At 41.7% G+C, this 15,422-nt stretch overlaps 1 protein-coding gene across 1 annotated transcript in view; it reads left to right on the top strand.

Moving 5' to 3' along the window:
- The window catches only part of adam12a (ADAM metallopeptidase domain 12a), a 71,913-nt gene that overhangs the window by 31,521 nt on the left and 24,970 nt on the right, over nucleotides 1-15,422 (top strand). The window contains exons 4-6 of the mRNA XM_083994295.1: nucleotides 6,369-6,447; nucleotides 10,258-10,334; nucleotides 11,925-12,111. Coding sequence (XP_083850421.1) covers nucleotides 6,369-6,447; nucleotides 10,258-10,334; nucleotides 11,925-12,111 — 343 coding nt within the window. The remainder of the gene's footprint in view (nucleotides 1-6,368; nucleotides 6,448-10,257; nucleotides 10,335-11,924; nucleotides 12,112-15,422) is intronic.

Raw genomic sequence — 15,422 nt, 5'->3', positions numbered from 1 at the left:
TCCAATTATCCAATCCATTGTTGGTGTGGTATTCATCATCTCGTCTCTGTAATTAGGATCCTGTGGAGTCATCCATCACGCAGACATTGCACAGAGATGACACTTTATTGATTTCACGGGGCATGCCTGGGCTTAACCACATCAATCTCTAGGTGACAGTCACTGCAATAACTGCGTGCCACTACTGCTAATGGCTATTCTGTTTGACCATCATGCTGACCAATTAACCGCCCAGGGATGCCACACAGGTGTAAGGAATCGTAATGAGGCTGTTATGATGGGTTGAAACCAGGACAAAACTTTTTTGATGTGAAATACGCATGAGAACCGTTTGTTTTTCTGCTTTTAACGCAAGCCAAACCCTCAAAAATCCACTTTTTCTTTCGTGTTTTTGCCTCAGCACCTTTGCTGCTGGACTAAATGTTGCCCTGAGAGCCCGGGGTGCCACGGAGCTGCATGTTAGATCGCTACTGAACATGGCAGCTTATATAAATGAAGTCAAAACCATCTGCCTTGACTTTAGTTGCACTTATTTCCCCTTCCTCCCTCCTTCTTGGGCAGAAATCATTGGCTAGCATGCTCCAACGGGTCTGTTCATGACATGCTTCGTGAAGACTGGGAGTTGCATTGAGCTCAGGGTAAGCAGGGGGAATTCTGCTTCTCTGCTCTACTTGGCACTGGCCTGCAACACTGCCTGATGTCAGACAGATCACAGCCAGGAAGACTGGCCCTCTTCCCTCGCTCCTGGAAAAAAATGTTTCTAACACTCAGACAAGGTTTTTTTGGTTTGGGAGGGAGGAGGTTTGCACTAATGTAGGTTTTCATGCACATGATCCCACTTTTTCCAAGTGAAGCTGGGCTCTTGCCATTTGCCACATGAAAGCAGAGGGACATTATTGCTACCACATTGCCCCATGAGTCCCTATGTTGAAATGTAATGTACTAATTGGGGCTCCTAGATTAGGTTTTACGAGAAACGTATTTCTTTGATGATGATTTCATCTGCTCTAAATGTTTATATTTACATCTGTTCTAAATAACTCTCCGTAACAGAACAGGGCTAACAAGTGTTAGAGGGCTACCAGCTCTCCTGAGGCCCACTGTCCAACTTCTCATTTATCATAGTTAACTCTTGAATTTGTGCAGAAGTCTCTGATTAGGCTGTCTGAGTTAAATGAGACACATCGGAGCCTGTGACTGGGAAATCATTGGACATTGATCCAGCTTAGGCTCCAGCAATGGTAAAGAACACTGTGGTGTCTATGTACTGACCACAGCAGCAAGTCAATTATTAGACTAGACGTTGTTGTAGTTTCTAAATTACTTAAACCATTGTTGCTGAATGTTTAATGGAGTTTTCCATTTGAACTGGGAAGTTGAAATTTCCAAGTTCTCAGTTGGAAATTTATACTTGAACACCCCATGAAGACCAAAAGTACCGATATGGAAAGTTGAGGGAATTTCATCAACCCCACAGCAGAAAATCCAAGCTGGCTGCTCTGCACATCAACAGAAGTGAAAACATGCTGTTTATTAGCGTTTTTCTGTCTTATTTAATGGTGGACATCAGCTAACTCCAGTGTAATGCACTGATGTCACCAACTACACAAACAAGCTTCTACAGTACTTTGCCGTATTTGAATGCGGTCAATTGAGTTGTGCTGCCATTCTCAGCCTGAGGTAAATGGAGAGCAGCACGAGCACTAACCTTTCCTTTGCTAAGCCTGGTTGGATACCTTATCAAGAGAAAAGGCAGGGCAGTTCAAAACCCATTAGTAACCACTGACTGAAAAATTGTCTATTGTTTATTTTGCCAAATAGAACAGATCGTTGATGCCCCCTCCATCTGCAAGCTTGACTCTATTATTGTGAAATTTTCCTCACAGTTTTGTCTCTCTGTGTCTGTATTCAAGGCACCTGATGGCAGTTTTTTGCAGGGAATACTTTCTTTCTCACAGTTAGGTTTCTCTTCCTGGTCTTGGCTTGTAGTCACATAATCAATTCAGTGTTTTGTTGTTCTTCCAAGATTTGATCAAAAGTGTCCCAAGCAGTTTGAACTCTGCGCTCTCCCATGGAGAATGTGTTTTTATGGCCTGTGCGTGACTGCGGCTCAGCTCTTGGTATGTCTGTATGCTTCGGTGCCACAGGCTTTCAGGACAAGACTACATGCACAATCCTGTGTCATAGTCAATAAATAGAAAAAAAAACATTATGTGACATTAGCATATGAAAGCTGAGGAGTTTTTTTTCTTCAGCATGACTACGCAGTGGAATGTTTGACATTCAGTCAGGACCTTTTCTTTCTAGGTCATATGCAGCACAAACCTACAAATGAGACCTCCTTTTTGCCTTTGATTGATTAGGCTCTGACTCCAATTCATCAAACCTGTTGCAATTAATATATCTCACACTCACATCTCTATCTACTCCCCTCACATACAAGCAAAACAAACATTCACAGTGAAGGAACATGTAACAGAAAGATTGAATATGTTGATAAATCATCAAAGAGATTCATTTCCCCAGTGTTAACATGGTCATGTTGTCTCAATGAGAATGCACGCAGCAGGGAATGTGTTGCCATTGTTCATCATGACATTTATTTCTGTATGTGAATCTATTCCATTTAGATAAGACAATGCGTAAATCATGGTGTTATTTCCTTATACAAAGACAGATGGATGAGACTGACAATGTTGAAGAGATACAACAGGAAAGAATATGATAATTTAATGCGGGAAGAACAGAAATGACATTTAGTAGCTGGCGCTCGGATTAGCTTGAAGTGACTTCATTGTCTTTCTGTCTGTATTGTCAAATCTACTGACAGGCAGAGCTGACTCTTTTCCCCCATCTAATATATTTTCTTTCAAAAAGTTATTTTCAGCCAAGAGACAGCATGACAAGATGTAAACATAACAACTGTAATTATGGGTATTGCACCTGTCTAACTGCTGCTGATAAATTTGCAAATATTTCTTTGTGAGATTTTTGAACAGGGTTATGCAGCTGCAGGAAACTCTGGGTAATATTATCCTCATTGTGTCACACTTGCACTTATTCTGGTTGTGGTAGGTGTCAAGGCTGCTTCCACTCTGCCAGGTTTCGGTGGCATTAACAGCTGGTATGTGGCATCTTCCTATTGACTCATGCTGCCTCTCCCCAGTGCCGACTCCCCCGTCACTCAAACGGAGCCCTGCTGGGGCGCCATCCCGTGGGTAATGCATTTTAAATGGAGGGCGCAACCCCCTGTCCACTTCCTTCCCCCACGCCTCATTAACTTCCCACTGATTGATAAACGGTGAGCTGCTGCTGCCATGCGGGGCGGGCGGTTTGCGGAATTAGACAAATTATATAGTTGGCTGGGGGGAGTTCATCGCTCAGCAGGGATGAGATGCACCTACAAGGATTTGCGCAATGAGCCTACGTGCTGTTCCACGGTATGTGATGTGATTGCAATTATTGCTTGTCAGTCTTATCTCTGCCTGTCTTCCTTTGTAATGTGTAGAAAGCTGAGATCAAACAACTTTAAGGTTCTGTTGTGCTACCATTCCTAACAATGCAGGAAACAATGCAAAATTGGCAGTAACTATCATGATATACACAGAGGCAGCCTGTACTGCTTGGCTTTTGGATGGTTTCGTGCTTTTTACTGGAAAGAAAAGTCCCCATTGCCATGTTTGAAGGTAAAACATCTTGGATTTGAGCTACAGTGCAAGTGTGAAAGTAATGTGACAGAATTGTGCATTAAGTGGAAATGAAATGACTAAGTGTAGTTGTGCAGGGTCTGTTTTGAGAACTTGCTGGTGCACTCAAGGCTGCTCTGACATTTCAGAGTGTCAGCTGAAATGAGCACACAAAAAAAAGAGGGAAATGTGCTCTCCCTGTAAAGCAAACTGATGACGTTAACTAATGTTTTTTTGTTTTTTCTAACTCACTGAGATGTGATCAGATACCCTGGAGTGACATTGGTTTAGTTCCTGCAATGACTGTGTTTCCTCTGCTTCAGCAAGACACTAACATCCCTCCCACGTTCATTCATTGAAAAAGTAACATATGGATGACACATGGGTGTCTGCAGCATGTTCTTGTATACCCACTCTCTCCCAGAGTGTTACAGACAAGCAGTGAGGCACACACACACACACACACACACATACACACTCACCACAATGGATTGTCTGTTGTGGGCAGATGTTGAGGTTCTGTGTCCGACTGAGAGAGCAGACCTAATTAAGACTGAAGAAACACATCATTTTATTTGGCGCTCTCTACTCTTGGGCCTCACTTTGATCCAATGATTATTACCAGCTCTTTGGCTCTATAGAGGAGGAGAGGGCGGGGAAGCATTGTGTCTCATGCTGACAGCTCCCAAACAAAATAACCCCCCTCCCCAGGTTGTTACAGCTGACACTCCCAGCTGGGTTGTCAGCGGTGAGGTCAGTAAGAGAATCCAGCTGCCTGCTGAGGTTTGCTCCTCTGCTGTGGATTAGCACCAGCCAACCTTCTGCTGGTATCCTGCGGTGCAATACTGTACATGCACTCGCTGTGTAGCCTACAGTACAGGGACACATAAACACTCTCATCCTCACTTGTAATCAGGAACACAAATACATATGCTCATGCTGTGATAATCGACCCACATTGCTTTATTGGATCTCACTTTGTTTGTTAATCGCTCTCTGCTGTTGATCTGTCGTCCCACCAGCTGAGTTTCCCTGCCTCCTCCAGAGAAAGGAGCAGGGCTCAGTAACCTCCGTAGGTGGCAGGAAGGTCAGCCATCATCTTAATATGGCTTTGGTGGCAGAGTTTTTCTTTTTTTTTTCTTTTTTCTTTTTTGACTTTGAGGTGCCAGGACAGCACAGCATCTTGCCTCCTATGGGCCTGAAAGGTACACGAGGCTCTGACAGGTTTGAAGGTTGCCGTTTGAAGGACTTTGTACCAACAGTTGCACTGGATTTTAATGAGCCACAGCACCAAAGAAATACATCAGAGTCCACACAAACGTCCCAAAGCAAAACATTGTAACACAATCCACTCTTCCACTGTTTATCCATATGTTCAGTATGTCCCAAACACTTGTAGTCTCTCCAAAACAGTTTTCCGTCCAAAAAGTGGCTACACACCAAAGCTGCCTGCAAGGAACTGTCCTCAAATTCCCTGATGATCTGTTTTCCCTAAAACAGAAATGGCACAATGAAAGTTATTGCTGTGGTGGGGAGTTGGAAATCACATTATTTTTGTTCTTTTGCCACTCATAAGACATATTTTCCACACACTGTAACACAGGTGTTAGTGCCCACCAAGGTCACATTGGTTAAAGCTGCAGGAAGCTGTTTCTACTTTACGAATAAATAAATCCTTACAGCAGTTGACTGTTTGAAAGCCGTGATTGTGAAGCAATTACAGGAACTAATATTTGTTTGAAAATAAATGAGGTTACTGATAAGATTAATTAACAGGACTAAGAGTACACAAACATCCTGGCCGCTCATTGAGGCCGCACAGCAATAAATAGAACTAACGTCATCATGCTAGCATACGATATCTCTTGCACTGGTATTGGAAGTTCAACCAGCATGACTGACATAGCTGCCCCTAGAGCTACAGTATGCTATGCTGCTGGCATTGGCATAAATGCTAATGTCAACATGCCAGCATATGATATTTCTTATGTTGCTATATGAAAGTTTAACCAGTGACACCGCCAAAGTTGCCCCTAGAGCTATATGCTAACATTGGCATACATAGCAGCCACAATTACTAGGCTACTACTACTTCTGCGACACTACTACAATAAAATAAAACTGGAAAGGAGTTGTTTTCCTACAGCAGAGATTTGTGGTGTTGATTACTGTGCTTTCTAGATATGAACTGTGTCATACCTCAAAGAGTCACGTTATAGTGTTATTGATTCCCACCTGGGACAGAAATAATTTCTTCACCATATTCCTGTCAACATTACCCCCCCATTCGCATTTTTATCAGATCATACCATAATGTCCGTTTGCTCATTATTGTGTGCAATGTCTAAGCTAATTACTGTTCTGCCGTACCACAATGAGTTATGGATTGATATTGAATGCTTCTTCATGGTGCATGCATGTGGCGTGAAAGTGGTTTAATGGAATACGCCACAGCAGCCTTTTTATCCGTTTTCCTTCTCGGTGCCTACAGCTGCTCGCTTCAATTTATGCTCTCCCAGAGCAGGGTTAAGTTTTAAATCACATCAGACTGTTTATCTTTCACGCAGGTCTGGAAGTGGTGGAAGGGCCTAAGACACAGTGATTGATTTTTTTTTTTTTTTTTCAGATAAAGCCCCTTAGGGTCACTTCTGAGTGTTTGTTGTCTTTGTTTATCCTTTCTAGGGGGCTGTTTGCAAGTAACTACACTGAAACCCATTACCTGGAAGATGGCAGTCTGGTCACAGGCTCTCACAACTTCACGGTAGGCAAGAACTTTTCAATATTTTATTATTTTATTATTATCAAAGCAGACACAATAAAATTGTGATCTTAAATCTGTAATGTTTCCTTCTTTATCAACGATCCAGCAGCTCTTGTGAATATTGACCGTTTGCTGGGCTCCTCTTCTTGTCGGGGTGTGCTTTATTGTGCTCCTATTAGGGTCAGTGAGAAAGTAAAGAAAAAATGATGTTGCAGTTAAACCTACTTTTTAAACCTCATGGAATTGGAAAGTCTTGCGCATAAAGGAGCTGATGTAGGTGAGCGGACCCATTTTCGTTGGTTGCCAGCAGATTCATATTTGATGAAATAAAAGGTGGACAGAGGTCAGAGAACAGACTCAGTTTGAGGGAACAGCGTGGGTCTTTTATAATGGATAAGCCTAAAACTGTCTCTTAAAAAAATGCAGGTCTGCAAGAAAAAAATGAATTAGTGAACATCTACGTGCACTCCAGAAGTCTCTTTGACAGTAAAATATATTCAGCACCTCATCGCACTTCATGAGCCTTGTCCTTGTTATATTAAGATTAAACTTACTATTTAAAATACATCTGTTAAGTCTGTCAAATGTCTCATTTGCCCTAAATCTTTGACTCCAGATACAGAGACATGCACAGCTGGTGACCACAGCTCCAGCAGGATGTAGTGTAGCGTCATCTTTTTTTCTATTTTTTTATTGTCAATGAGTTAATTATGTCCAAGTTGTATTTTTTATTTTTTTTACTGGTCAAGTTTGGTGTGTGGCCTTCTTCCGATTGCTTGTGATTTGCGTCACTGTGAATCAATATTTATAATCTTCATTAAGCTCTGCAGAAGATGTTCTGCCCTTAAAAACAATGGGTCTTTGAAAACATCCTCCATGGATCCATAAATATCCTTCTCTTTAAGGGTATTTATGAATAGTCTTCTCTTGAGGGATATTTATTTTGGTTGAGAAACAACAGACTGTTAGGAAACAAGATATGCAGCACACCGTAATGAATGATGTGGTTGGATCATGTGGAACAGTTTCTACGCCTCAGAGCTTCCACCTGCTTGCCTGATTTCAGGGGTATGATTATCTGCAGTTTGGAAAGCAATTAAATGTCTAATTTTTGTTCAGATAACCAGAAAGCATAATAATAGACAGTCTGTGAGGTCTGTGTACACAAAATGCACGTCCTACTTATGGCTCAAATCCACAAAAGAGGAGATTAATGTAATTCAATAATGGCCAACCCACACAGTAAAAATGAACAATGTTTTTCCACTCGAGACTTATGTGAAAGCAGAGCTGGACCATGGCTGGCTGGGCTTGTCCAGCTCATCAGAATTGCTGCCATTCCAGAGCAAAAAGACAATGAAGAGGTTGTGGCAGGTCGACTCATGGGTGGAGAATCCATGGCTTGGGTAGTTAGCACATGGCATGAATTGATGGTTACATGGATGCATAAATACTGGACCGAAACAAATGGGCGATTTCACCATCAGGAATAACTGATTAACCAAAAGCCCTCACAACCGAGCTCGAACCACCAACTGTGTGGCATTATGCCTCATGTTTACACCAGTAATTATGCGCCCAGCTTCATGTTGATTAATCAGCTACAGTTCTGCACAGTGTGGAGGGGTAGATTAAAAGTTGTATGGACCAAATGACCCCCTGTCAGTAGTCATGTGTATATACCTGCAATGTCTTACCAACCTGGGAACTAACTGACCTCCTCTCATTCCTGTCTCATGACCACAGCCAGCTCTTCATGGGAGGGTCTTTTTACTGGAAACAACCAGATCTTGAGAGAGTGATCCATAGTTAATTTATTTGTCCTGCCGGCAGGGAGGAGACTGATATAGTGATCTGGGCAGGGGAGCTAGAGGGTTCAGTTCTGTGTCAAAGGCAAGGTACTGCTGGGAGTGACTTCAACATGAGTCAGCCCTTCCTCCCTCGGTTCCCTCGGTCTGCTTTACATCCTCTCCCTTTCTCACTAAATCCGTCCATATATAATACAATAAATTAGTGCCATGTGCTGTAACAAAAGCCATCTATAGGGAATATGAATCTGCAGCATGGATATTAAGGAGTTAACCTGGAATAATAAATGCATGGTTATGATAAACAATGTTCACGCCCGGGTTGCCTCCCCTCAATAACCTGGGTATTAGTTATTAATCTTCCTTATTTCGGATCCGAGAACTCTCCTCTCTCATTTCTTTTTACAAAAACCTTAGAAACAGAAAGTCTATTCCTATCCCTTATATCGATGCATCACAGTCATGATCTCATCAAAGAAACATGAGGTGGTAGCATTAACTCAGTGTAATAAAACCAGCCTCTCTTCTCCCCACTGTACTAAAATTTCATATTTCATGTAATAGGGTGACGTGTCTTTGCACCTTTTTCCCTTACTGTAATGGACTGTGCTCTGTCTATACACCTAAATGACCAAATGGGTGAATACTTTTGCGGTTTTTGGTTCACATCTTGAGTAAGATAAACATTAGTATGGGGGGAAAAAATGTGACTTAGTCTGTGGCACGATTGTTGATGCCAGATGGGTTAATTTGAATATTTCTGAACTCAGTTCCTAGAGTTGACTCAGAGGGGTGTGAGAAGCAAAACACATCCAGTCCTGCAGACATTAAACACCTATTTAACAAGAGAGGTCAAAGAGAAATGGCCAGATTATAGCTACGATAACTGAGATAACCACTCTGCACAGCTGTGGTGAGCAATAAAGCATCTTTGAATGTTGACAACATGCTGATACTTGGAGTTGATGGACCACAACAGCAGAGGACCATGTCTAGCTTCAGCCAAAAGCTTGACAGTGACACACCGGAAAACATGTCCTGGTCAGATGAACATAGATTTCTGCTGAGGCTGCAGATGGTGGGGTCAGAAATTGGCATCAAAAGCATGAATCCATGGACCCAACCTGTCTGTGCTTGTCAGTGTGAGTGACCATTCTCACATTATAGCCTACTACATTACATTACTGATTATTGTTATTGTCAAAAATGGATTTGTTAAGTACTAGAATCTCAACCATTTGGGTGGTAAGACATTACTAATGCTGCTTTAACTAGCTCTTGTCAGGGATGGAAAAAATATTAATTGGATTATCACAGTTTTATTGCAGAATTACTGTGATGCAAGATTAAGCAAGGATTCCCTTTAATACCAGAAACACATCCAGACCATGAATGTGCAAAATCAGCAGTCTCTGGAGGTTAGCCACATTGAAAGAGGCTGGACGTCCAAATATCCCGCCTGCACTCTATATTTAGAGGCAGTCAAAGACGGGTGGAAAACTCACGTTTCCTCATTCTGCAGAGCGGGGTGGCAGAGGGGCTGCTATAGGCAGACCTCACCTGAGCAAGGTTGTCTGGCTGTAGCTGAAGTACTGTTTTCACTCTAAACCAGACACTTCCTCCCCACCCTCTTGCTGCCAAGGCTGGTTCAATAAACATGGGTTTAATTCACTTTCGTTACTCCCTGCTACAGTTTGACAGGTGGTCCATGAAAGCGGGTACCTGGGAATGCAACAGCAAGCAAAGATTGAGGAGGGAAATGTGAAACTCGCACAGATTTCAGCCATCATTAGCCTGTGGTGATGAGTGGGAATGGCTCCTGCTAACCCTGCAAAAAGCTATTCCCCCAGAGTTAATTTGCTCATATTTCACAGTTATCAGCTGGGACTGGTGTTGTTGAACTGTGCTTAAACTTGAACAGGTTTTTTTCCCCCCCACATTAACTACATTCTTCTTGTCTGGAGTTTTAAATCCTCTGCGTTTTTTGTTTGTATTTCCGCAGGCAAACTGCTACTACCATGGTGTGGTCGAGGGTCACGTCAACTCGGACGTCAGCCTCAGTACCTGTGCTGGGATTAAGTAAGTGTCAGATGTTCATTTTGAATTTTTTGTTGTGCTATTAAGACAGAAAGCCCAAAGCCAAAGCTTTATTTCACAAAATCTCTCTCCTGTGGTAAAGAAGAAGCATTAATCCAAGTAACACCAGAAGTTTTTCCAAATCCTTTGAGGCAAGTTCAGGTTGAGTTCAAGTCAATTTCATCATTTAGGCTATGGCACGTCCAAATCAAGTCATGTTTTCAAGCCAGGCAGAGGATAGAAGTCTTGCAAAGTTTTCAAACCAACGTCTAATTTTGACCTTCCTTGTCTGCCATAGTTGTACAATGAGCGAGTATTGGTGAGCACAGTGTAATGAAACCCAGTGAAAATGATGACAAAGACTAAAAACCAAGCTAATAAACTGGAATAACATTAACGTTAACTTCTTGCCTATAAGTCAAAAAGAAATGTTATGAGTTCAGTATAAAACTTAATTCCTGTACTCAGTGATAGAAAATAACACTCTTGTTTTGCTTCTATTTCTATCACGTCTTTCTATCTACTGAATTTACCATGCTAACTAGCAAGCCCTGCTACTGAGTCACCGTAGCCTGCAGTCTGCCCTGAAGACGTGGTGCTGCTCAGAGGGTATATTATAACTGCTTGTCTAGTAAATGCAACGACTTAAGTCTTAAGTCCCAGGTTGGCAGCTTTGAGGAGTACGTTTTCAACAGGACTCAGTAAATAATGTTCTTTTTCCCATAGCAATATGCTGAGATGACAACCTATATGCTACTGAGAGGTAGCAGGCTAAACTTGATATACTGTAAGGCTTTAGACGTGAGTCGGAGTTTCAGAGATGGAAACACAGAGATTGCAAATGTCAGACAGGAGAAATGATTTCAATAATATCACTTGACACCATCAGGAATGTTTTCATGAACCAGCCAAACCCTCTGCAGAGTGATTTTCCTGACTGTAAAACCTTTGCTGTTGACCTTGGGCTCTATGTTTTTATTTATTTACTTAAGTATTCCTGCAACCTGTCTGCACAGTGACAGATGTACAGATTTTTATTCTTTTCTGACACAACTACACATCGCTTGGACTTCTCACCAAGACAAATTGTTTTTGGTTTGCGTTGGCAGTGCTTGGGCTTTTGGGGGAGTTTAGTAGGCCTATGAGCTCATGTGGTTGTGAATATTGTGCAAGTTTTGTGAGAATCTCAGAGTTTATTCAGACTCAGCACAGGGAGCTGTCACTTTAAATCACAGAGGCCACTGTTAAATCATGAGAAAAGTTAGGAAAGAGGAAACAATGGCCGGAACAATGGAAAAAACGAAGAGATACTACAGCTCTTTAAGCAGAATGTCTGCCAAGTGTTAATTCACATGGTAGCCACTATTATTCCACTGCATGATACTGACTGAGAAGTGCACTCATCACTGATGATGTATCATGTTTTTTGATGTCACACATATATCATGATGACTTTTATAATCTACTTTTCTTTACTGGATATCTGATATGCTCCAGTATTTGAATTGTGCAAAGAATAAATAAATGACTATGATGCTGAGCTGCTTCTAAGCCCTGAGAGATTCCTACATGCATTTCCTCTTCTCTCTGCAGGGGTTTCATCTCTCTTGAAGGCAAATCATATGTACTGGAACCATCTGCTGATCACTCTGATGGGACTCACTGGATCTACACAGCTGAACACCTCAATTTCTCTCCTGGCACCTGTGGCCATGATTTCAACATATCTTATCCCACGGAACAGACAGACGGCAGCCCGTTCAAGGCTTTCAGCACAAGGGTGAGGAGTACTGAACTACATGCAACTACTGTAAACTGTGGCTGTACTGACAATTGTTTCTTACTTCATTTGCATGCCTTCATCTCAGAGTTGACAGTAGATAAATGACAGGAAATGAGTAGAGAAAGGAGGTAGAGCAGAGAGAAATGTTTTCTAAAATCTTCAACCATATGTAATCAAGCAAATTAGTGATAAAAACCCTTCAGCAGGTCTTCAGCAGGTCAAATTGATCAAACTTTCATTATGAACAGTCCATTGAACCTCTAAATGGTGGGTATTATAACTCAATCCTTTTTATAAACATACCTGTATTTATTGATGAGGCTGCATTAAACTTCCACCACTTTGGTCCTGAATGAAATGCAATGCAGTATCTCATCATCAATTCTTGGATGAATTTCTTTGGCATGAGATTTTGCAGAGGCATTTATAGTTCCCAGGGCATGAATCTTAATGACTTGATTAGGCTAATAACTTGGTGATATCCTGGCTTTCTCTTTAGCGCCACAATGAGTTTTAGATGAAGTATCTCAATAATTATCGCTCAGTATTTCCATGACTTTTGGTATGGAACGTGTGTTCCTGTTGCTTTCAGGATAAATTGATTAATCATATTCACAACTCATCATCTTGCTCCATCATCATGTAAAAAGCAGCCACAGTGAAAAATATGCTCTTACCACTTGGCTGTCAGTGTAGAAAGATGCCATCGTGTAGTTGATCTCTCTTAACTTATAGTTTGTATTTATATTCTGACAGCGCCAAATCTAAAACATTGCTAACCTCAACCCCCTTTAAAAAGATCATTTGCAATGTAGATATTGGTAAGTGGGCTGTATATCTTTTAGAAGCTACTACTTGTTGAATTATTCACTCAGTCCTTCCATCTGATCTGACAGTGTCCATTAGTGATCGTGAGTCTATGGAGAGCGGGAGTTGATGAACACCCGTGGAAAGTACATTGGCTGTTAAGTGGCAGCATTTGCTGGATCAGACTGCAGGCTTGTAGATCATGTCTTAAGCTGGACCTGTCCATCCAGAATTAAACAGATTGCTTCTTTGCTCTCCTATCGCACACCCTGCACTTGGCCTCTTACTACCCCTCTGCTCATAGGGATAAATCATAAGGCCCAATGGTCCCTGGGAGTCTAACCTCAGAGGAATTGGGACTGTAGAGATGATGAGCACTGATAAGTGGAAAAGAGACTCTACTGTTCTCTATCTGAGTGGTGAGCGATGGCAGTAGAGGTTGAATATGAGTGATTTATAGAGAGACACAGAGATAGGTGATGCAAAAGAACAAACAAATGTCCCAGGGCTTAAAAGGAGGGTAAGTACACACATCATAATATTGATGCAGCATGAATGTGAGGGACTTTCCATTTTATGAAAGCTGATTTTTATATTTTGCAATTATTCAATCATTTTATTAAGGTTAGATTGAGTTTGAATGTGTTTTTGGGAAGCAGGCCGAACATATGGCAGTGCTGGCCCTTTCACATTATTAATTCTTATTTATTCATGCAGTAATAGGGATTTTCCTGGTCTTTTTTATTGCACTGTTTGATTTCTGTTGGTGATTATAATGCTGGCTTCAATGGAAACTATTGTCTTTGGTGTTAAGAGGGTTGCAAAAACACGGCAGATGCGAACCAATCTTGACAACGGCACAATGCAGAAGTTTCCTGCCTGACAGAAACAGAGGGAGAATAAGATAAGAAAAGACGACACGGGAAAGGCTTATATTGATGATTTATACCAGTGAGATAAGTAGTTTAATTCTCCTGCTTAAGAGTTTTTTTTTAAAATATATTTTTAAATATTTTATCTGATCACAATGTCCCCTCTCATTTGTTTAAAATACTACGTCCCTTCCCCTCCTAACACAATGAGAGATATCAGAGTTAGAAGGGAAATATCTCTACTAAGTGAAGACAGATGTGGTTTAAGGGAGGTGGTCAAACGTGGTAAATCCCATAGGTGATTAAAAAGTGAAAACAGAGAAGATAGTGAGGGATATTTGCAAAAAACTGCCATAGCAAAGGCAAAGTAAAACCAAAAAGCCAAATTTGCTGGACTTGTGCGTGGCATGCGTGCACCACAGCTCGGTACGCAGGGGCACCGAGGTGTGCTGCTGCTTTGATAAGCAGCGATGTGCCCTGCTTGAGGGCCTAAAGATAAAGAGGCGGTGCTGGCAGAGCGCCCCTGGATGATGTGAGTTAGATGGGGTAGAGAAGGGTACAGAGATATGATGGCAAGCTGACAGGAACTGTACATCAACAACTTCAGTTCCTGTGAAATCTCTATTGTCGCAAGATGAAAATGTGACTGTGAAAGATGTCAAACCTCAACACAGCGGGCAACGGCGGTTGTAGAGCAACTCGTCTTCCGTGGTTGAGACAGAGGGTTATACGGATTGAAAGCACTCGGAGGAGTTGGATGTGAGCCGAAACTGAGTAGCATTTGGGCATGAGGGTTTATGTGTGTACTGTACCGTATATGGTAAAGAGAATCTTATCTCAAAGCTTAATTATTCAGTTTTCATCCTTGTCCACACCTGAGCCTTTGCTCGCATTTGCTCAGATGTGGTTGAAAGCTCCGAGGCTAGTAAGCTGGCCTTTGTTCTAAAATTCTCTTCACCATATAAACTGTGGAAAAACACTGGCCTCTGTTCTTTGATATTTAAGCAGCAGTGGTATGTAAAACATGAACTAAACAAAGAAGAGGAAGAGTTTTTGTTCTTGTTCGCTGTTTATGTAAAGGTGAAGTTTTAAGTGTCAGGGTTTGTTAAAAAATACGTCAGGATTTTAATTGTCTACATTTTCCAGTGCACTTTCAGTTTTATGTATAGAGACAGCAGAATATGTGCTGTAAATTATGTGTATGTGTAAATTTGATTATTGTGATAGGTTGATTGTAAATTTCACAGTGTTGATTGAACATGGTGTTTATGTGTGCACCACCTCTCCGGTGGCCTCCTCGAGACTTGGTAATCACCATAGGGTGCATTTAGAGCACACTTGCCCATCCTGGCTTATCTATGGAGGAGGCAGATAAGAGCAGAGAGGATCCAGGCTGCCAGGCCAGCAAGGATAAAGAGGCTCAGATTGAAAGAGGGCCATGGTGTGAAGGCAGAACACTTAGCCAGCAGGATAGTATAGGATCTGTGAGTGTGTGAGTGGAAAGAACGAGCTTGCGTGTGCAATATGTGTGAGTGTGCGCAGAGCCATGTGTGGGCTGCATTTGTCTTTGTGTAGATATGCCCTTCTGCACATCTGTATTGTCTCCATGCTCTTTAACTTAGTTTCTGT

Source organism: Trachurus trachurus (genome assembly GCF_905171665.1).
Source record: "Trachurus trachurus genome assembly, chromosome: 19".
Taxonomy (NCBI): domain Eukaryota; kingdom Metazoa; phylum Chordata; class Actinopteri; order Carangiformes; family Carangidae; genus Trachurus; species Trachurus trachurus.
Note: the sequence above shows the minus strand (reverse complement) of the source record. Positions and strands in the feature narration are given on the sequence as shown.